This window comes from Equus caballus, chromosome 1 (genome assembly GCF_041296265.1).
Source record: "Equus caballus isolate H_3958 breed thoroughbred chromosome 1, TB-T2T, whole genome shotgun sequence".
NCBI lineage: Eukaryota > Metazoa > Chordata > Mammalia > Perissodactyla > Equidae > Equus > Equus caballus.
In genome coordinates, this window is record NC_091684.1 from 145,575,254 (window position 1) to 145,598,769 (window position 23,516).

General features: G+C 35.1%; 1 protein-coding gene across 23 annotated transcripts in view; it reads right to left on the minus strand.

Moving 5' to 3' along the window:
* Positions 1-3,929: 3,929 nt before the first annotated feature.
* The window catches only part of RNF111 (ring finger protein 111), an 85,067-nt gene continuing 65,480 nt past the window's right edge, over positions 3,930-23,516 (minus strand). For 4 of the 23 annotated variants that reach the window (XM_070235759.1, XM_070235749.1, XM_070235764.1 and 1 more), the window contains 8 exons: positions 20,236-20,494; positions 15,620-15,968; positions 13,548-13,673; positions 12,782-12,908; positions 9,324-9,416; positions 8,417-8,512; positions 7,250-7,353; positions 3,930-5,567 (listed from right to left, as the gene is read on the minus strand). In XM_070235759.1, the coding sequence (XP_070091860.1) occupies positions 5,450-5,567; positions 7,250-7,353; positions 8,417-8,512; positions 9,324-9,416; positions 12,782-12,908; positions 13,548-13,673; positions 15,620-15,968; positions 20,236-20,494 (1,272 nt within the window). In that variant the 3' untranslated portion in view covers positions 3,930-5,449. Of the gene's footprint in view, positions 5,568-7,249; positions 7,419-8,416; positions 8,513-9,323; positions 9,417-12,781; positions 12,909-13,547; positions 13,701-15,619; positions 15,969-20,235; positions 20,495-23,516 lie in introns of all 23 variants that reach the window. The other 19 variants (XM_070235701.1, XM_070235703.1, XM_070235708.1 and 16 more) reach the window with 8 other exon arrangements.

A 23,516-nucleotide genomic window follows, 5' to 3' on the forward strand; every position in this document is an offset into this window, starting at 1 on the left:
ACTTGATGAAAGGGAGTCAGAGACAGAAAGACAGAGATTCTGGGACTCTTACACAAATGTTTAGGTCTTGGAGTGCCAAATGAGAACTCTTCTTTTCTGACACCAAATCCCCCAGTTTGGGTAGACTCTTGGCTGTCAGGACTACCCTTCTAAATCACCGAAGATTTGTTTGCTGTTTGTCAGACTCTCCTCACTTTCAATTTCATATTCAGATACCCACCTCTTTCTCCTGGTCTTGGGGTTTTCTTAGATTTCCAGGACCTTCCTCCATTGGGAATACTTCACAATCAGATAGCCACTGTTGATGGAGAACTCAAGAACTTCAAGAAGCAAAAATTGCCCCGGGTTAAGTCAGGGCTAGAAACCTCACAGCCCTCCTAGAAATCCCAATGGCAGGCCACTAGGACCATCTCAACTTCACTCCTGGAAGCTGCTTAATTTAATGAGTGCACTAGAACATAAACTCCATGAGGGCAAGTGTTTGGTTTTGTGCACCAATTCTGTCTCTAGTGCATCGAACAAAAAAGGTACTTATTTGTTATTGAATTTTTATTAAGATTCATTTGGGTTATGTACTAATGTATCATATAGGACAAGTCTAAAAGCTCAGCTCATGTAGGTGGTTTCTATATCCTTGAAGTATGCTTGTCCACTTCTGTCCATGGTGACTTTCAGCAGCCATTGTTCAGTATCACAGTGAGGGCATCAAGGGCCCAGTGGGATTTATATATCATTAAGTTGTGACTGAGACAATGGGCAAATGACCATTTCACCAGCTGATTTTTATGAGAACCCAGCTATCTTCCTAATACACTACCATGTTGCCACCCTTCCAGTTGGTCTTATCCCATTTCTGTTCCCCACTCCTACCCATTTCTGCCTACCTCTGATTTCTTCTTTTCTCTCTTAACTAGCTAGAAGATAAAATATATTTGTTCTATTAAAATTAAAATGTCAGTGTGTGCAAGGCACTGCAGGGAACAGAGAGAAGAATAAAGTATGAGCCATACTCTCAAGTTCAGAACAAGGAAGGGGAGAAACACAGGAACAAAATTATTATTAAGAGGCAGAACGTATACAATACTGAGCACTATGGAGATGAGTTCAAAGTGGGGGTGGATGAGGGAAGGCTTTCTAGAAGGGGTCATTTGAGCTGAGCTTTGAAGAAAGGGTTAGACTTTAGCAGGCAGAGATGGCAAAGGCACTCAAGAAGGAACAATGAGAAAACAAAGTAATCTCAGGCCTTTGAATCACAGACATGTTAAAGCTGCAACAGATTCAGAAAGTGAGGCACCATGGAAAGTTTTTAAGGATAATGACTTGGTCAAAACTTTGCTTCAGAAAGCTGACCCCTGGGGGCAGCACGAAGGATGGATTATAGTGGGTTGGAAAGCTAAAGGTTTCCCAGGCAAGATGTAACAAAACTCTGACTTGGATGAGTGTGGAGAATGAAAAAATGGAAACAGGTTGTAGAGGCATCTTTGGGGAAATGACAGAACCTTGGCAAATGACTGAATTCGATGGCAAGGAAAAACAATTGTAAGGTAACTTAAAAGGTTTGAGTGGTTAGGATAAAATTTTCTCTCAAGTTACCCAAACTAAGTTATAAATAAAAATAGTAACTATCATTGCTGATTTCTTTGGGGGCAGGGGCAGGTCATTTTCTTACAAAAGGAAAGCCTTTTCCTTGGCTTTGCTTGCATTCACCTTGACCAACAGGTCAACATTATCTATCCTATATGGGTAACCAGGTAATTTGTTGCTGGCTGGGCAGGATGCATGGGTCTGTCTCACTCTAGGGCCTATAAGCTTGCTCAGAAGCAGGGAGACCCAGAGAGGTGGAAAGAAACCTTTCTTGTGCCTTCACGAGCCTCCACTCAAACAATTCTTTACAAGCTGGACCTCATTTGTGATTATCCATGTTTTTGTTTTTATATGCCTTCTATAAGCTGCTCCCAAATTCCTGACCCACAGAAACAGACTGTGATGTTTAAGCCACTAAGTTTTGGGATTACAAAGCAGCAGATAACTATTTCACAGCAACGGATAACACAGAACTTTAGGGAGTGTGTGGCTAACAGTGAAGCTCAAGGAACCCAGGCACACCACGACAACTTATTCTCGGAGCAAATACTAACAGTGTGGCAGTCTAGATAGCAGTGCGGTGAAAGGCATCCATTTCTTTTTAATAGCACGTTGGGATGCAGTGATGGGAGACTGACCACATCTCTTCCACTTCCCCTGTCAAAACATTCTTCCTACAAAGGTTCTTGAGAATCTAAGGCTTAAGTTGTTCAAAGCTGCACAATTCAAAGCCCAAGTCTGATACCAAAGCCTATATTCTTCTCACAACTCCAAAAAATCTTCGGTGTGGCCTACGAATTTGTACAGAATACACAGGAGAAAAAGAAGATTGTCCCCAGCAGGCCCAACCACAAAATTGGTAACGTTAATTTTTCTTAGTAAGAGGTGGTTTTTTCAACATAGTTTTTTTTTTAATAGAATTTATATTATTTTATTTTATTTTTTGAGGAAGATTAGCCCTAAGCTGCTGCCAATCCTCCTCTTTTTGCTGAGGAAGACTAGCCCTGAGCTAACATCCGTGCCCATCTTCCTCTACTTTATGTATGGGACACCTACCACAGCATGGCTTGCCAAGCGGTGCCGTGGCCGCACCCGGGATCCCAACTGGCGAACCCTGGGCTGCAGAAGCGGAATGTGCCACCAGGCCGGCCCTGGACATAATTTTTAATTCAAGAAAACTATTGAAATCTATAACTGAAAGAAGATATTTCAACCTTGATATATCCAATACTGTAACACATGAAGTCTTGAATAAGCAAGAAAATTTACTGTTTTCACAGGGTATGGAAGGTAAGCTAGAAATCAAGACGCATTTTCTACAGAATTAAACTATTCCCATTTGTGAAAAACAATGAAATGTCCACAGAGTTTATATTTTAATTTCAGTGTTACAAATACCATTTTAAAACAGAGCTAGTTTTCTGTATGTCAAATTGTTATGGTTCAAATGAAGTGTGCTAGCAGCTAAAATAAAGTTACCAAAGTAAGAAAACTCTTTCAAGTATCAGTTTATCACTTGCATATTAACAACAATAAAAATAAGGATTTGCTGACAAGAGAATCTTAGTTTTAAAGTATTTGGACAGCTACCGAAATTTTCATTTTGACATAAGATACAGCAGGATATGGAACACATCGAAACAAAGCACAAAAGTTAAAATATTAAAAACTATTTTCTTCCTTACTTGTTTCATTACTAATTATATTTTTCTGTAACTAACTGCAGTAGCTTAATAAGCTCCTGTATTAACAATTCAGGTTTATACCACAAATACTTGCATTAAATAAATTTTAAAGTAATGATGCTGTATCTACATAAAAAACCCTAGTAGCAATTATTAAACAGGTCAACAGGTAGTCATGCATCTAAATCTGATGTAATATTAAAAAATAGAGAAATCTATCTGTACTTCTTCAGTCCCTTGGCACAGACCCTGGGTTTTCCAGTGGCACCGTCCTACATTCATCACAGGTGACTTGAAGACAGTCTACTTGCTCTTTTCCCCAGTAAGACAGCAGACATGGGTCACACACACTCTCTCTCTCTCTGCCCCCTGCCTTTCTACAACTGCAGCTTAATCATCAAGTATGCTTTTTAAAAATTTTATATCCAAATTTCTTAACCATAGCTCATCCTCCACCTCTACTCATATTATGTTGAAGCATGTTGATACTGACAATTACTACAGTATAACATGTACTAATACAAAAAAAGGACAAGCAGCCATAACTGAATGAATACAAACACCAAATTATGCAAATATCAACCTGGGTGAGATCACTATTTTTGAATTCCAAGATGTTTTATGTAAACTGTTTTATAAAAACTAATTATGAAACACAAAGACAATAGAAATATAAGTTATTTATTAATCAATCCACTTACAAAGCAGGTGGCTTAATGCAAGCTTATTGACATCTTCACATATGACCCATGGGAACATGTCTTCCACATACAGACAGTGATATTACTGACTGATGCATTTGCAATCTGGGGCATATTAAGCATATTTAGACAAATAAAATTAGGCTATCCTGTATATGAAAGTATCTTGATAATATGCATCCTCAAGTGGATTAAAACTTTCTCCAAAGGAGAAATGTTAGTACGTTAACTTATCTTTATATTCTATATTATGCAGTAAATCTTAACTATAGAAATTAAAAATTTTAAATCAGTGATCGACTCTTGGTAATGTATGAAGTGGGAGTCTAAAACCAGAGCAACAGTAGGTTGACAGTATAATTTGTGCCTCACAGTATCTGCAGATTTACTGTTTTCAAGTTTAAAGAGAAATAAAACAAGAGACATGTAGATTCGGCTGACTTTATTTATCTTTAAACTAATAAAAATCCCTTAAAAGTGATCCTAAGACCTTCAGAAGTTCTATGAATGCATAGATACCTGCCAATGACTGCAATTCTAAATCCTGACTGTGTTTACAAAATCAATATAAGCAGATATCTTTTCTATACGTGCTTAGCAGAAGACTGAACAAAATTCTACATGTCTTCTTCAATTTCCCTAAAGTTTTGTTAAATCTGCAAGTATGTACAATCCAGCTAATTGAAATTAATATTTAGTGTTCATCAGAGCTGTTTCACAGCAGCAAAAATTTAATCAGGGAAATAAAGTTCTAAATGATGTAGGAAAAAGATAAATACAATCAGAACAGCAGTCTAAATGTATATCAATATTCAACTCTATCTGCATTGTGCTGAAGGAAAAAGATACACCAAGAAAATTTCTATTGATCACTCTGGTGATGTGAATACCACCTGCATCTGATTGAATATGATTTGTATTCTGTTCCCAGTATTAAGGATGGTATTTAACTCAGAACTCCATATTGTAAATATACAGCAGCCATTTTGTCCTAATTAAGGAATGTCTTAATACACAATATTATGTTCTAGAGGATCTTTATACATTAAACTAAAGTACATGATTGATTAAATTAAAGGTTAGTAATGGATAAAAAAATTCATAATTCTCAAGACCTGGTACTATGTAAAAAACAAAAAGACCACAAAATCCTACTTACTAAAGCAGCTAATCTTGCCTGCAAGTTTAGGGTCACAAGCCCATAATATGTGCAAAGAAATGCAATACAAGGAACCATGCAAAAATACAGTAAAATGATACAGGGAAAATGTCAAATCTAGAAAAAAAAGCTTTTATAAATACATCAAAATCAACTGTTTACATAAACTGTAGGTCTAGCATTAGTTGTACCATATAGCAGAGCCAGCACTCTAAGTTCAGGGCTTCCAAATCTGCGCAGGTAAGTCATGCCATCTTTGGTTGACTGCAGTACCAGGAGGATGGGAAGGAGAGGGAGGGCAAGAGTTCTGAAACATGGTGTCAACTTTCACTTGGCAGCTGGGCCTCAATGTCCACTCTGCATATGGGGCACTTCTTATTGGTAATTAACCACTGGTCAACACACACTTGGTGGAAAAGGTGCATACAGGGAAGGCGTCTATTATAGGCAAAGAAAACAAAAAGCAAAAGTTAATTTTATGACAACCACACATGGCATTTATTTTTAAACAAATGATACACGTAGTGATTCACTAGTGTTTTGAAGTTACTAGACATCTTTCTCTTCTGTAAAAAAAATAAATAAATAACCACCTCTTTAGTGAAAGTTACACCTATACTACATTAACAGTCTGGGCACTATGATGTATAAATGACCAAGATAATTAAGTGTCACAGCTATGGAACCAAACTATATAAAATCTCAAGAATTTTAAGAACAACAATTACACTGGCAATTATTCCAGTTTTGTTTCTATATATGAGCTGCCAATGCACTGAAGTTGGCAATATGTTCTCTGTTATATAATACTGCAAATATTTAATACCAAATCATTGCACTTGTGAAGCACTTTAAAAAATATATCTCATTTAATTCTCTCTCAAAAACATTAGAACTCATGTTGTAAATATATAGCAGCCATGTCATACTAACTAAGGGATGGCTTATATGCAATATTATTTTCTGTCTAGAGAATCTTTATATATTAAACTTAAGTACATGACTGATTAATGGTTAATAATAATGTTTTCATGGGAAAATTGTTATAGCCACTTAACACTATGCTAACTCTTTTAAAAGTAACTTAAAAGGAGATGTTTACTTTAGTACACTTCACTAAGTTATCAATTAGAAACTGAGAAATAAAGAAAGCTTCCAAGCAATACAGGGTAACACTAAATCTAGGTGTAACAGTGGGATAAAAGTTATGACTTAAATGTCCATTTCTACTGTCATCCACTATTAAGAGATGTCATACATTTTCAGACTTCCTAATATTTTATAAAAATAGTAGCTAAAAAGAAGTGTTCTAATTACTCCTTGAACAGTATTGTCAATACTGTAAAAATAGTTATCTACCATACTTATAAACCTTCATTGGAAATACAGTGTTCAAATAACCTTTTATGTGGTATGGGAGACAACTGTTTATAATTTTTTTCCTCTCAGCCAATTGAAGAAATATGCTAACATTTATCCTTATAAATTAGGGCAACAAAATTACCATATACTTCTGTTATATAAGTTATAGAACCTGTTTCACATGGGATTATGTTATACAAGAAAAAACAGAATAGGAACAAAACAGTTACTTAAGAGAGATAAAAAGAAAATGCCTAAAAAAAATGAATACTGGGTTAGCATAGTAACATTTTCTAAATCACACAGTTGCAAGAAAAGAATAGTACTATAATTTGAGAGGCAATTTTAGGACAAAATTGATTTATAAAAGATGCTGTAAAACAAATTGCATGAGCTAATCTGGATCCTCCCTTACCTTTGAAGAATACATATATGTAACTGTCTTGGCCACTAAAGCCTCTCGAATTCTCTTTTCTGAAAGATTTATATTAGACAATTTTGACTACAAAATTTCCATGGCCAAGTCTTGGTGTGGCCCTAAAACAGACAGTATACTTCCCATCCCCACCCCTGTGTTGGTAATACAAAGACTTCAATCTTTTTATTCTTTCACTCACTATAAGAAGGCAATTCTACATGTCAGAGAATGGCAACAGGCAAAGCCAAGAGTAATCTTTATTTGGTTTCTAGTCTAGTTTCAAATAAAATCTCTCATATTAGTTCTGACAATGGATTCTAGATAATTAATGTCTAGTTACCTCACATCTTCACCTTCCTCTAAAATAGACAAACAGATAGTACATTTTTCCTCTGTGTCTTCCTCAGTCCCTTCTTCCCCATCTTGTTTGCAGTGCAGTTTCCTCTGTGAGAACCAATCAGTTGTTACCTTATTAGTAGAGATGACATTATTGAACAACTGAGTAAAATCTGTGTTTATTTGAAAAACAAAACAAAACAAAACCACATATTCACCCACAACTTAAATCTCAGGTACAAGTTTCATAAACTAATGGATGAATTAAGTGACTATCATCCACTAAGTGTTCTTTTAAGACCCTTACATAATCAGCATCAAAAGCAAAATGTAAAAAAATTCATTAGTTTGAAACTATTTTTAATCCACAATTCGGATGATACACAATATAAACTCTATTTTTGCCCTATTATGAGCATAGCTAAATAAACTTTATTTTATTAATGTTTCAAATAACATTCAAATAAATTAATGTTAAGTGTAGTATTAGACAGGTGAAATAACTTAAATTCAGTGGTAATACCTCATTAATACTCAGAAAACAGATAAAAAGTAGAAAGAACAGTAATTTTCACACTTTATTATTCTCTGTATATCACAGAACATTGTTATTTGTTGAAAGAAACTTATTTAACATGTCTACTCCATAACTTCTAGACATAATACTGCATAAAGAATTGAGGGTAGAATATAAGAAATGTAGATCAACTAAATGTCTATCAAAGTAAGTGGCTAAATTATGGTACTGCCATATGGTGGAATTCTGTGTAAGCTATTAAAAAGAATATGGGTGCTCTGTGGGTGCTGATAAAGAATGAAAAGAAAATGTGCAAAACTGTGTGCATATCACTCCCTTTGTGTTATTTTTAAAAATGGAAGAAAAAAATATACATATGCACATTATTATAAATGCATAAAAATATTTGGAAGATTACCTAAGAAAGCCTTAACCATGAGTTTTCTTCTGGGAAGGAAGATCGGGGTCAGCAGAGTAAGAAACATCAGAGTATCTATGTTTTTTATACTTATAATTTTTTAAAACCATATGCATGTATTGTTTTAACAATAAATAATGTAGTCGCCAGACTCCACAAACTCAAAGAAGGTCCATAATATTAAACTTTTATGCATTTCAATAATAATGTAGACGTTTCATAGAATAAATTCTTACCTTTTTGTATTTATGTGGATATGTACATCTTTCAATTGTCCCCTGGGATGCTCCACGATTGACATTTCCTAATCTTTCTTCCAAATGAATCAGTTCCTGAAGGTGAAGAATAACTAGTATTAAAAGCCAGGATGATTATTCCTTGAACAGCACTGTCAATATTGTAAAAACAATAAAGTTCCATATTTATAAACCTGCAATATAAATAAAGTGTTGAAAAAGCCATATATGGTAAGGCAAATGGTTGTTTATCATTTTTTTCTCAGCCAACTAAAGTGGTATGGCAAAGTTATCCTTACAAATCAGGGCAACATATTACCACATGGTACTATTTAAGTCACTAAGTATGTATGCACGTGTAGGATGAAATCATTGTAGTTAAGCAAGGAACAAATCAAACGACTGTCCTAAGTCCCACTGACTCAACTTCCAAATTGGTAGGAAGAAACAAAACTTTGTCATATTCAAATGATGTGTTCTTCCTGAAAATTCAAATAAGAAGATATTTAGCTACAAACAGAATTACCCAGGTTTCTTTTTCTCCAGCAATGTTTCTCTAAAAATTAAGCTTAGTCAAAACCATTAAGGTCCCCCTTCCCACATTTAATGGTATGGTTCTTTATCTGATATTTATATTGATTTAATAAATTTCTACATTCTTTTATATTAGATATTTTCAATTACTCTTCTTTAAATACTTGGGTAACTTTTAACACTAAGATTAATACTGCTTTTAAACTTTTCTGTAATAACCTCCAGAAGCAAATCAGAAATTCAGACATTTTACTGCCTTCTCATCTCCAGCCACTGTGGCAACCCTATACAACTGTGTATACTAATAATACATACATTCTCTTTCTGCATTAAAGATACTGTGGCAAATATCTTCATCAACTTTATTACATACCTCAAAATTGCCCCTGAAAGGACCTCTGAATGATGTTCCATCCAATCCTGATGAAATGTAACGGATGTGAGGATAGCCTGCCATGTCAGGAACCTATTTTAATAGAAGAGATGGGCTAAATCAATTAAGAAGAGGTGGAGTTTTACTGTTAACAGTGAATAATTCAGACACTCAATTCTCTCCCATCAGCTACTCACAAAATCCAACTTCAGTAAGTATACATAACGCCAAACAAGCATTCTGTAACAAGGTCCTCATCAAATACAATCTTTTATATAATAACTTAAAATATAATCAGAAGAAAAAGAATAGCTGTTCTATGAGATAACAGGTTTCTTCTACTTGATTTATTTTGCACAAAGAATCCTAAGCAGAAAATACCTAAACTTAAGAACGATGCTCTTAGTGGCGGAAATGTATAAGGCGTAAAATTTTCATAAGATCTTGTCAATTTCAGAGAGCTTTATTAAAAAGTATTAAGAAAAAGAAATGCACAAAATTTCCCAACAAAACTTAACTTCAAGATAAAAGTTTTATTTCCTTTCCTATAACTCCTTAATAGCCAAAGGTACCCTACTCCTTTCTTTCTTTGGTTCTGTTAGTGAAAGTTTTAACAGCGTTTTCTAATTTTTTGTTAGGTATAGTCAATCCTCATTATTCATGGATCCCTTATTGTGAATCTGCCTATTTGATAACATTTATTTGTAACTCCAAAATCAATACTTGTTCTGTCACAGTCATTCGTGGACATGCACAGAGCAGCAAAAAATTTGAGCTGCCGACATGTGTGTTTGTAGCTGAGGCAGAAGGTTCTGCCTCCTTCTTTCAGCTCTTATACTATAAACAAGTGTCTTATTTGCAGTACCATGTTTTTCACATTTTTGTATTTTTAATTGGTGATTTTATTCTTTAAAATAGCGCCCAAGCATAATGTTTAAGTGCTGGCTAGCGTTCCTAAGTTCAAGAAGGCTGTGAAGCGCAACTATGTGTAGATAAGCTTCATTCAGGCATGAATTATGGTGGTGTTGGCCATGAGCTCAATGTTAATGAATCACTAACATATACCAAATCGGGTGTCTTTAAACAGAAATACACATTAAAATAAGGTTATGTATTAATTGCTGGTCGTGACCAGAGGCATATAGTAACAACCCTGTGTTTACCCTAGGAATAATGGCTCAGTACTGGCTTACTCAGAGTTTGCAGCAACTTTACAGAACATAACTACTGTGAATATAAGAGTTGACTGTATTAGGAAACAGAAATTCTGGGATAGATCACCATTCTTCCATCTTTATAAACACATCTCCAAAATTATTTTTTAATCAGTTTTCATTGAATCCAACATACTATAGCTTTAAAAGACAATTCGTATGTGGAAAAGAATTTGAAATAAGTAATAACTTTTAAACTTCAAAGAGCCTATTATTTAAATATCTACAATTTTTGTTATAATTAAGATCAATACTATCCAAGTCTCAGCAGATTACCCACCTCCTACACATTTCCAAGGAAAACAAAAAATCAGACAGGAACTCCTGCCCCCAAAGTTACTTAAACCTGCATTTGTCCTGTAACCCTCTCTAGTCTCTCTTCCTCTGGCTTTTATGGATGAGCTTCCTCTTTCTCCTATGCAAAGCTACTCTCTATCATCTGCCACCATCTTCTCCTATTTCTCTACCCCAGGCCATCTTTAATTAACTACTACCCATCCTTGTCTTCTATATCTTCAAACAAATCCTCTCTAATGTTGTTCTGTCTTAAACCTAAAAATACCTTCAAGTGTCTCCAAAGCTAAGTTATCTCCTTAAACCTGGAATCATTTCCCACTTTGCCTTCACAGCCAAGCTTATAAAGCACATAGTTTATATCCACTGTCTCCACATTTTCATCCTCCTTACTGTAATCTGAGAAGCACCCCATCTCCATCCCTCACCATTACTGAAATCATTCTGACAAAAGCCACCAATAACCACTCCAATGCCAAATGCATTCAACATTTGTCAAACTTTATTTTTTTGTGGTAAGACACTACTGACCGCATTAATTTGACATTATTCTAACTTTGTTTCTCCTCAACTTCTCTAGGCAGTTCCCAGAATCCTTTGTTTGAAGTACAGTATTATCATTTAAATACAGTAATATCACTCTCCAAGGTTTTTCCAATCTCTTGTCAGTCTACACATTTTTCCTAGAAATCTAATCCACTTCCATGGATTCATATATTATGACAGATATGTGACACGTATGTATTACATATTGACAGATCACGACATATCCTTAACTCAGATATCAGTTTACAGTTTGGAGGTTCAGATCATAAACTTAACTTCCTACTGGAGATTCCACCTTGATACACACAGTTATCTCAGAATTAATACATCTAAAATCTAACTCACCTAACCCCTTCCCTAAACCCTCATCTAATATTTTCCAACTTAGTGAACAGCACCACTATACACCTGATAACCCACACTAGAAATCTGGGAGTCATCCTAATATTACTTGAATGTGTCCCATCATTTTTATGCCAAATGCCACTGCCTGTGTCCAGGCATTCATCAACTTTTACCTCTTTTATTATAATGCCCTAACTAGTTTCCTTCCTCCCACCCTGAAATCTATTTTCCATACAACTGAGGAGGTGGTCTTTCTAACTACAATCTGATTAAATCACTCTAAAAACATAAATATGATCAGAACATCCCCCTTTCAATGGTTCCTGAGTCCAAGTTTCTTGGCAAGGTAGCTTTATTCCTTATTGCTGAATGACCCTCACCCCTAAGACCTAGAAATACCAGCTAACTTGCAGTTCCTTGTGCTTATGCTATTTGATAGCTCTTTACAAGCTGCAGCCACTTGAAGAGCACCATTCTCAATTCCAAAGCCTGCTCAGAAGTCACGTGTATAATCATACATGTTGGAACCCTTCTCTGCAGTGCCTCTACCTCCACAAGACAAAACTACGCCCTTCTCTGTACTAGTTTTATAACTAGTATGTATTATGAAAAGCAAACAATAAATTTTGAACTTGTTCTTTAGAACTCAAATTAGTATCAACAAAATCTGAATCTGTTGAAATCAGATATAGAGAATTAGTACAGTCATTCTGCAGATGAGAAAATAAAGTATGAATACATCAGAACAGACCCATCACCACTTATGAAAGCATATGTCCTAGTGACAGTGCATCAAGACCGTCCTCTTGGTATAAAAGAAAAACTTTGCCACTTTTTTCATTAAGAAGTGTACATTTTACAATGCAAATACACATACAGACTTTAATATATTTAATACCTTTTTATAGCACCATTTCCACTTAATAATAATTCTAAAATTCTATTAAAACACCTGTAACTAATATATTAAAAAATAACTCCAGTAAAAATTTAATTTAGAAAAGGAAGAATATTTTTAGACGGAGAATAAATGAGAATTGTGAAAACTTCCTGTTTTACCATTAAAGGAAGGGCTCCTAACTGTAAGTGATGAAGTCGAGGTGGTGCGTGGTAGTGGGCCAAGTGAGGATGCAACGCTCCAGGTGTGTAAGTAGCTGCAGTCACTCCAGCTTCAATTCCCAGTTCCCTGGCAAAGGATGAGAATGGTTTAACTTTTAGTTGTCCTTATTACCAACAGAAATGGGAGAGTGTACTTAGAAAAGCAAACACTTTTATACCTTATAAAGCAAGGGTAAACAAAGTTTTAGAAAGAGTATAATTGGTAAATGCCAAATCTTCATTTATTTATTCTCATTTTATGTTTTGCCTCAAAAGTCACTGTGGATCAAGATCTCAATGACTGCCTACAGACAATGGATTCAGAAAGAAAATTACTGCAAATCTGCTTCCATCTCTCTAGGAAAGACCACAAGCCTAGGACGATGCAGGCTGGATTTCCCTTATCAAAAGAAGGGATTAGGAGCGGTAAAGCAAATCTGAGAACAAAGGTGGGGGGTGGAGAAAAAAGTTGTGTAAAGTAGGATCCCCACTTAGGTAGTTAACTTGGATAGTAGACGCCTCTGAAAAACAACACCAAAGCTCTCCTCCTGTTTGACACGGTTCCCTGCCCCAGAACTCAAGCTCCTACTCTTCTCTAGGTCTCTATAACTCGCCCAGAGGCAGTGACTCACAGCTAAGAGGGAATTCAGTTTCACTAAAAAGCATCTCTTCTAGTAGTTTTACCATAAACTGCTGAGCAGAGCTTTGAAATAAACAAGATACTAACCAGGCAGATCTCTCTGGAGCCTGTCGAGGATGTGAGGACATAGTCTGAGGCACATGAATATGATGCCCATGACCATAGTTTGGGTGCATCCTATGTGGATGGGGTGGGGGGCGTTCATGTGCCCGCCTGGAAACACAGAACACAAAAAGACCACTGGAAATAATTGAATAATTGGTTATTTCTTAATGTAGAAAAAACAATCTAGTATTAATATATAAATACCTATAAATTAGTCATGAAATTAATTCTAAACAAATTATAAAAATATAAAATAAATTATTTAATAATTAATAATAAATCAAGAAGCCATAACCTCACAAATTCTCACTGCTCATTTATTACGTCTCCAATTCAAAAATCATCCAAGAAAAAAGGCAATTTTAACATTATCTTGTATACCTTCTTTACAGCAGATATTTAAAATAGAATAATAGGAATTGAATGGAAACAAACTTTTAAAAATTAAATACCCCAGAAAATGCTGCAGGCACAAAGTTATTTTATATAAACATATAAGGCAGGAAAATGGAAACTATTTTATTTTACTTCACTTTTATACTATAAAATATTCACCTATTTTAATGAATAAAACTTTTAAGAGAAAAACTTTTCAGCCTTCTGCAGTTTTTTTCAAACACATGCAAGCACATGGTAACACATCTCAGAAACTGATATTAGCTCCATTCACATTCTTTATTGTGCATCCCAGCTTATTATATTTTTTCTGTCTAGTCTAAAGTCAGTCAAATTTACAAATATAAATGGTCATAGAGTTCTAAACAAATGGCATTTAAAAACAGTTCCAGGGATTCACTTTTATAGTCTAATTCTTATGTTCTATTAATTTCTAACACATTTAGATTTTGCATGTTTAATCTTGACGATTTAGGACAAGTAGTTCACCAGATACTGAAGATACAAATGTTAAATTGGTAACTTTCTATATAAAGAGTTGCTATATTAGAATGGCAGCAGTAGCCAGATTCTGGATCTAGCCTTAAATTATAACTAAAGGAAAAAGTTACACAAGTGCTAGATCATTAATTAGATCAAGAGTTTTACAAACATATTCTGTAAGGGCCAAATAGTGAATATTGTTGGCTGCAATATTAGGCCATATGGTCTCCACTGCAACTACATAACTTAGTCTTCATAGTATGAAAGAAACCATAGACAATACATAAATGAACAAATGTAGCTATTTTTCTATAAAACTTTATTTACAAAAACAGGCAGGCAGAATTAGACCAACAGAGTTTGCTGTCCTGAATTAGAAAATCATATCTTAACTTCCCAAAGAAAACAAAAAGTTCAATGATAGTCTTTTCATAGTGATTGGGAAGTACAATATTTTAATATGTAAACTTATAAATAAAGTTAAGAAATTGTTTTTCCTTTTTTTTCCGAGGAAGATTAGCCCTGAGCTAACATCTGCCACCAATCTTCCTCTTTTTGCTGAGGAAGGCTGGCCCTGAGCTAACATCTGTGCCCATCTTCCTCTACTTTATACGTGGGACGCCTGCCACAGCATGGCTTGACAAGTGGTGCATAGATCCATACCGTGGATCTGAACCACAACCTCGGGCTGCCAAAGAGGAACATGCAAACTTAATTGCTGTGCCGCTGGGCCGGCTCCAAGAAGACTGTTTTCTCAATGGCAGTTGTTGAAAATTTTACTAATACTCTTCTTCCCTCTTGTTCATAAATATAATAAATCAAATCTTTGATAACTTTATATGATGGCCCTCAAGATCATCAATTTTAACACTAATCTTTACTACGGAATACTGCAGAAAAAGACAAAGGGGATTGATTTGTAAAAATAAATGACCCTGGGTCATACCCTGAACGTGGTTTAATTTCACTAAACAACCAGACATAAACTTGTTTTGTTAACACTTACAACTCAGGATAAGACAGAGGAAGGTTCTAGTTAGTAAAGAATTAATTTATTAGTGAGCTGAGGATTTGATAGTTATATCACTTCTAAAGATTTTATAGTTTTAAAGACCAATGGAAATAGAGGAAAAAGGAATAAAGTGTGATTATCTTTTAAAAAACATAAAACATACGTTGGATGCTGCATCATCCTCCTCCTCTGAACTTCCATCCTCTGCATCATGTCATGAGGATGCAGTCTCTGTGCTGGAGGTGCTGTGGCTGGAATATGGTGTGAAATTGGCTGGTGTGTGGGAGGAAGATGCTGAGGGATTGGTGCAGCTGTACTGGCTAAATGAGTTGGAGGCGGGGGTGCCACAGGGTGAGACGTTGCATGAGAAGATATTTGAGAATGGAAAGCATGCACAGGATGAGGAATAACATAATCCACTTGAGGTGGCGGCTGAGTCTGAGGAGGAGGGTTTCCATGAGAGTGAGGGCAAGCAGAGGCTTGATGATGAAGTGGTCTTGTCAAAGAAGCATCTGGAAGAGAAACACAGGCACCATGCAGTTGAATATATATTGCTATTATACATTCCTATTGTATTTTACAAACATGTTAGCAAATATTTAATTTTTATGAATACTTCATTAATGCTTGAGTCTGCTCAATTTTGCTTTGCAACCTGTTTCTTCTTTGAATAATCTTAGATGTATTCTCATGGCAATACATACAGCTTTACCTCATTCACAGCTTCACAGCATTCTATTACAGGAATGTACCAAAATTTATTAAAGATATTGCCATTCAACTAAATTGGAAGCAACTCAAATGCTGCAATGAACATCTGTGTGTATGATTCCTCTTGTGCTCACTCTTTCATACATGCATGTGCATGAATGTACACACACACACATATTACTTACAGTTTTTACACCATAAATTCTTAGAAGCAGTTCTGAGTCTACAAGAATAATTTAAACCCAGATACCAGTTGACAAATTACTCTTTCCAAAAAGTTACCATAATTAATATTTCCATCAACAGCACACAGGAGTGCCTGATTACTCCTAAATCTTTTAAATGTGAATCTGAGAAAAATCTTGTATTTATAAACCATTTATATTTCTTCCCAGAATTGTCTATTCATATTCTTAGCCTACTGTTCACCTTTTTCTTCTCGACTTATAAGTATTCTTTGTTTACATGGAAGCTGTCATAATAAGGTATACATATGTTTCCAAATTTTTTTGTTAATTTTACGTTGCTATTCCCAAGTGTTTTGCTTTTGTGTAGTCAAACATATACATTATATATGTATATACATATATATATCTCTGTTTGTTGTATATATATATATATATATATATATATATATATATCTTGTTTTCTTTTATGATTTACTACTTACAGAGCACCATAGAGAGGAAAGAAACTTGGGAGTCCTTCCGGGCAAGACTGCAAAGATATTCTTTTATTGCTGTTCTTCTCTCTGCCTGCCATTTTTTCCTGTACTACATTAAGAAGATGAAGGGGGCATAGGGCATATCTGCCAGGAAGCTGCCATGGAAATCAGCCCTTATTAACACACGATTTCCCCCATTTCTTCTTCCTGAATCTTTATGTTTGAAAGTAACTGTTGAAAGGTCCATTGAGGAATACACATCTCTCTTTACTCTAACAGATGTGCCTTAGGATTTCACTGGTGTGGAAGATAAACACATAGATAAGGAGAACAGATTAGGGTTACCAGAGGGGAAGGGAGTGGGGGAGGGCGAAAGGGGCAAAGGAGCACATATGTATGGTGACAGATTAAAAACTAGACTATTGGGTGTGAGCACGATGCAGTCTATACAGAAACTGATATATAATAACGTACACTTAAAATTACACAACGTGATAAACCAGTATGGCCTCAATAAAATAATTTTTTAAAATAATGACTGGAAGGAAACACACACACACACACACACACGAGATGTGCATCTGTTTTAAGGTCTAAAAATATGTTTGTCTCTTCCATGGATTTCAGTCTGAATTTCATTTTATTTGAAAGATTTTCGTGGTAGTCTGGTATGGAGCTACGGCCATTCTCAGTTTCATTACAGAAGGATTTCCTTCAATTTTGAATTCTTTTGATTCATTCAGCAAGGGTGAAAGTTAGGTAACCATGAACTCAATTCAGCCATATTTTCAAAGGAAATCTTGCTACCATGAATTTAAAGGAAATTTCTGCTAAGCTCAACGTAAACTGTGAGATAAACTTTTAAACAAGTTTTCTAAAAGTTATGTTTTCAAATCAATGCTTTACTCCAAGAAGTCACAAATCTTAGTACTTCTTGGTCATAAAAAGAGAAGGCACTATGTTTTACCATCGTTAACTATCTTTCCTCAAACTCAAGAGTATTTTTTCCAGTTTCACTTCAAAGTTTTCTATTTCTATAATCATTACGCAATAATATTCACAAATATTGTAAAATTTTAAAGTTTTGCTTCAAAATGAATCAATTTATTTAAGTTTAACTCTTCTAGTCATTTTTTTCAGCCTTACTGAAATATAATTAACAAATATAACTATATATTTAAAGTATACAATATGATGATTTGACATATGTATAGTTCATGAAATGATTTCCACAACCGGGCTAATTAACATATTCATCACCTCACACAGTTACCACCATTTTTTGTGTGTGTGGTGAGAACTTCAGCTATCATTATAATTCACCGTTTATCTAAACAAAACAGATTGCTAACCACTGTAGAAAGGTGACATATTCTGCATTCCTGTAGAGCATTTCCCTTTCTTCTCCATTTTATGTGTTCTTGCCAGTAAAAAAAAAAAAAAAACCTCTTGATATTGCTTGGAAAAGTTCAACATGTCACTTTGACCCAGCAACTTCACTCCTAGGAAGTTATCCTACAGACAGACTTAAAAACTACCAACAATTTAAATGTCTACAACAAAGGATTAATTTAATATGCAACAGAATGTTATGAGGGTATGAAAAACAAGATAGATTTTTATATACTAATATGGGAAAAGTCTAAGATGTATTGTTAAATTTTTTAAAAAACTCCAAAATCAAAAAGCAAGAGGCAAATAATATGTTTGATATTATTCCCCTTTTTTAAAGGAGAGAGAGATATTGGGGCCAGCCTGGTGGCACAGTGGTTAAGTTCGCACGTTCCGCTTCAGCGGCCTGGGATTTGCTGGTTTGGATCCCGGATGCGGACATGGCACTGCTTGGCACGCCATGCTGTGGTAGGCGTCCCACATATAAAGTAGAGGAAGATGAGCACGGAAGATGAGCACGGATGTTAGCTCAGGGCCAGGCTTCCTCAGCAAAAAAGAGGAGGATTGGCAGTAGTTAGCTCAGGGCTAATCTTCCTCAAAAAATAAATAAATAAATAAATAAATAAATAAATAAATAAATAAATAAATAAATAAAGGAGAGAGGTATATATACACTTTTGGGTATACAAAGAAAATTTCTGAAAGGTTTTACAATAAGCCTGCTACCTCTGAGATATTAAGATAGTGGGGATGTGGGGACAAGGGCTTTTAACTTCTCATTTTATATCATTCTGCAGTTTGAATTTCTTAAGATGTACACAAGTTACTTCCAGGATAGAAGTAAAACAAGTTTAAGTCTAAAATATTTATTTCTTTATCAGGACATTAAAAAAGGAATGGATTCACTTGTAAATGGCTTCAGTGTATTATTTTGAAAGGAGAGGGGCAGAAAACCACACATTTTGAGTTCCTAACAAATATCAAGTAAAGATAAGTATCAACAAGTATTACAAAACAGCCTGTACATCATACCAGTGTTCATACAAAGAATTTGCCCATTGGCAGGTGCTTTGCAAAAACTAACTCTTGTTTCAAAACCTATTTTCTAACTTACAGTTTTAAGTTGCATTACTGAAAAGGTAAATGACATACCACCAAGTTTCACTGTACAAATTCTGAGTTGACTCCAGTTGTGTCTGCATGACCCACATTTAAAAACTTATAGGAGCGGAAGAAGAAATCTAAGGAGATATATAACTGAAAATTATCCCTTGCATGGAATCAGAACAAAAGCAAAGTTCCTTGCCAACTTTCTGATTTATTCCTGGCATGAATTTTCAGTATCGTTTATCAAGTATTTATTAAGTTTCCATTGGATTATTAGCTTGTGATTTAACAAAGTAATAAATATATTTTACATAGCCTAAGGGTATTTCTCATTTCTTACCATATCTCATAGATTTCAATTTCTTTAGAAAAGCCATGTCTGATGTATTTTAATTGCCTGCATCAAATGTATATAGAAACCTTCCTGCAATTGGCAAAACTTTCTGTTAAGGAATTGTCTTATGCCTCAGTTAAGCTTCAGAATTCTTAGTCAAAATTTACTTTCCTGTACCTAGAAACAACTACTAACTAAACTTTCAAATTTCCTGTTACTCCTAAAGGATAAATCTAAATTCCCTAAAACTTCCTTTTATAGGAATCAAAGGTGCCATTCAATGTACTTCAATTTCATAGATATTAAAATATAAATGTTAAAATGTAAAAGAGACAAAATATACTTTTTATTTTCCTGACTCTTTTAAACAGCATCTGCCCTTTTTACCTTAGAAGACTGTTTGGGGGATACAGGTGAAGGGAGGATGAAATGGGAAAAAGTCATACCACTCTTAGGTCAAAGAAATACTAAAAACTTACGAATTAGGATTATTGAAAGGCTATTTCTTGAAGGAATGTACAATGCGTCATTCATATGCCTCTAAGCTCTCTGCCTGTTAATTTATACTTACAAGGAGGTGGCATATAATGTCGACATGATGAAAGTGAGGCTTGTGGAGGGGGCTGGGGCTGAGGCTGCGCAACCATGCTGGATCCATAACCATCTATTGATAACGGCTGACTCGGGGCAGCAGCAGCAGCCTGATGGCCAAAGATTGCAGCTCGGGAAGAAGAAACAGGACAGCAGGGGTCAAATGCAGATGCTCCATGAAAACCACCATTTCCATGACTTCTGATACCACTGTTGCTCAGGTCTACTGGCAATGCCTGCTGTATAAAGAGGAACTATATTTTATCTTTCTAAGGTTTGGTAAAAACATTGTTTCACGTTATATTATAAAAGTACTCCTAATGCAATCTTGAAAAATAGAATCTTTGAAATAATAATTTGAAAATGGTAAAATTTTTAGTGCAAAGACCTACTGAGCACCAAGAAAATACTATGCATATCTTGGATTGTAAAAATTGTAATGATTATATACTTAAAATGTATAATCAATTTTTAAAAATTAAGTACAAGATCATGCTACGAGGTGAACAAAAGTTAATTAATGTGTTATTTTAAGGTCTATTTCTCTTCTACTATCTAGATCTTAGAGAGAAAGAAACTTTAAAATCATACTTCCATATTCTCCTTTACTCCAAAATTCTGATTAGTAATTTAGGACTCCTTTGAAAAACATATAATCACACCACTGAAAACATTAAGGTTCCAGGTAAAAACTTATCTGTCTTGTTTCTAAACTGCACATAGCAAGCATTCAACTGACACTCTAACAGTGGGACATTATCTAAAATAACAAAGGGCATAAGATCATTCAAGCTAAACCATGAGCTAGCTTTGTCTCATAACCTTTTTCAATTGCCAAAAAAACCTAACAACAATAAACCATTGATTCTTTTTAATAGGAATATGATTTTAGGGAAGGCCCATTTACTAGGTTGGAAAATAAACCAAAGAGTCCAGATTCCATCTCTACTCGTCAGTAATTAAGTTTTTTCCCCAAAAGGCATTTTGAAAAGCCCTAAGCAAAATACTTTGTCTTTTACTCTAGAGCAGATTTCAGAAACAGAACTGCTTCTTTGTATTCTGAAGTAATATAAGCCTTTGCTCAGAGTTCAGAATAGCTGTGATTTAAAAAATGTGATTAAAGAAAATAAAGATTTGATGTTATATATAGTATTACATAAAGGAACTGTTCAATACTGGAAGCTGAGGGGTTGGAGATGAAGAAAGCTAGGATAATGCATGTACCAGAAACCCAGGTCACCCAGCAGTCCAGTGAGGAACCACAGTGGTCTGTATTCTCAATGGGCTCCAGCCTCAGGAGATAACAGAAACAAAAGGAACTCTGGGTGCTAGTAGGGAAGGTGGATGATGGTACAGGAGAAGTTGTGGCAAGGTGAAAAGAGCGCCTTCCTTCCTCTACATGATGTGTCTACAATAAAGTAAATGTCTGGCCACCTCCTTTTGAGTTGGCAAATACAACGTACGCCCTCAATTTGGGTAAATAAGGTTTAACAATAACATTGTGAGATTGTAAATTTATATTTACAGTTTAAATCCTTTCCCTATTTTCCTATTTAGGCTAAAATTTGGCAAATGGACTGGAGTATCAACATACTATGAAGGTGGGCAAATTTCCTATCTTCTTCTCTAGTCAGAACACTCCCAGAGAGTAAGTAAAGAAGGGTGAAGATCCTCCTAGAAGGAACCAAGGGTAAAGTTAAAAGTAAAGAATAAAAAGAAAAGGGGAAAAACCAACAAAGAGAACTCTCTTCTTCACAATTCCAATAGTTCATTCAATTCTTATTCTAGAAGGAAAAGGGAGGGTAAGCAAGATGGGAACAGAAATGTCAATATTACTTTACACCGATTATAAGTAATGCATAACACTAATTAAACTATTCTCTCTAAAGAGAAAGCTACACCCAAAGGAGTAGTAAGGGCAACAGAGAGTGAAGTGACTACTGCAACTTCTCTGTCATCAGGCCTAATCCTCCCAATCTTTCTCTGCCTATCCACAATCTGGAACTCATTCATAAGACATCTACACAATCACAAATCCTCGTATCAGTTTGCTTCTCCCACTCCTAAACTTCCTGCTGTGCCCACACGGGTCTCAACTGGAGACCACATGAGGTTATCTGATGAACATGTGGCTAACTTCAGAGTCCTCCAAAGACCTATATAAGTCTCAAACTATTCATATTTTCAAAACCTCACTCTCTCTTCTCCTTCAGACCCATTATCACCACCGAATGCCTGATCCTACTGATTTCCTCAAGTTTTGTGTGCAGTCCAAATACCTCTACTTAGAGATAGGTGGATAGGTTACATTCATTTTACACTGAACAGAATTGTAAGAGAGATTCTACCTGTAATTAACTCACTCAGGTTGAAAGAAAATGCTGCATACACAAGTGACCTCTCAAACCAACTGTATTAATAATATTTCTTCAACACCAATATTCCGTGAACAAAAGGCCCACCTTTTGGCAGCTCTTGAATGAATGTGAGAGAAGTTGGTAGATACACTTCTTCACCATTTTCCTACTATACTTAGAAACACTCCTTCAGCTCACATTTCTAGTAAAGGGAAATTTTGCTTTTAAATTTTAAATTTTAAATTTTAAAGTTTTTCTTGATGCTTCCTCATTCCCAAGAGGCAGAACAGATCTAGATGATCAGTAGATGTTAATACTTATAACTGTTACCAGAACCAAAACATCATCGAAAATTTCTTTAACCATATTTCCTATTAAACCCTTTCAGATTTCCTCTTGATAACAGCAGCTAGTTTGCCGATTTTTTTTTTAAGGGAATATCCCTCATTATTATTTTTAATTTGTCAGATCCAGAAGAGATAATCATCACAATTTAATAAGACGAAACAAGTACTTCAGGAAAGGTCAGGGGATACAAAAAGCAGTTGCTCTGAATTTTCTTTTTGACTTTTTTCTAGCATACATGTCAGTTACAGTTTTACTTAAAATTATATGTTTTGTTTTTTAAAATATGCATCGCCCAGGGTTATATCAGAATTACACACAGAGACGACATAGCAAAAGCATGTAATACCTGACTTCGTTTACTCCATGGGATCACCAATACTAATTTAATATGATCTGACTCTTCAAACACTCACTAATAATATCAACTAATTTATTTAATTATAATTTTTGGCTGACATTTCAATACCTCATCTGCTCCTGATAAACTATGTCACAAGTTTGCACCTGAGAAGGCTGTTTATTTCTAGATGAGGGGAGATCACAGAGAGGCTCCAGA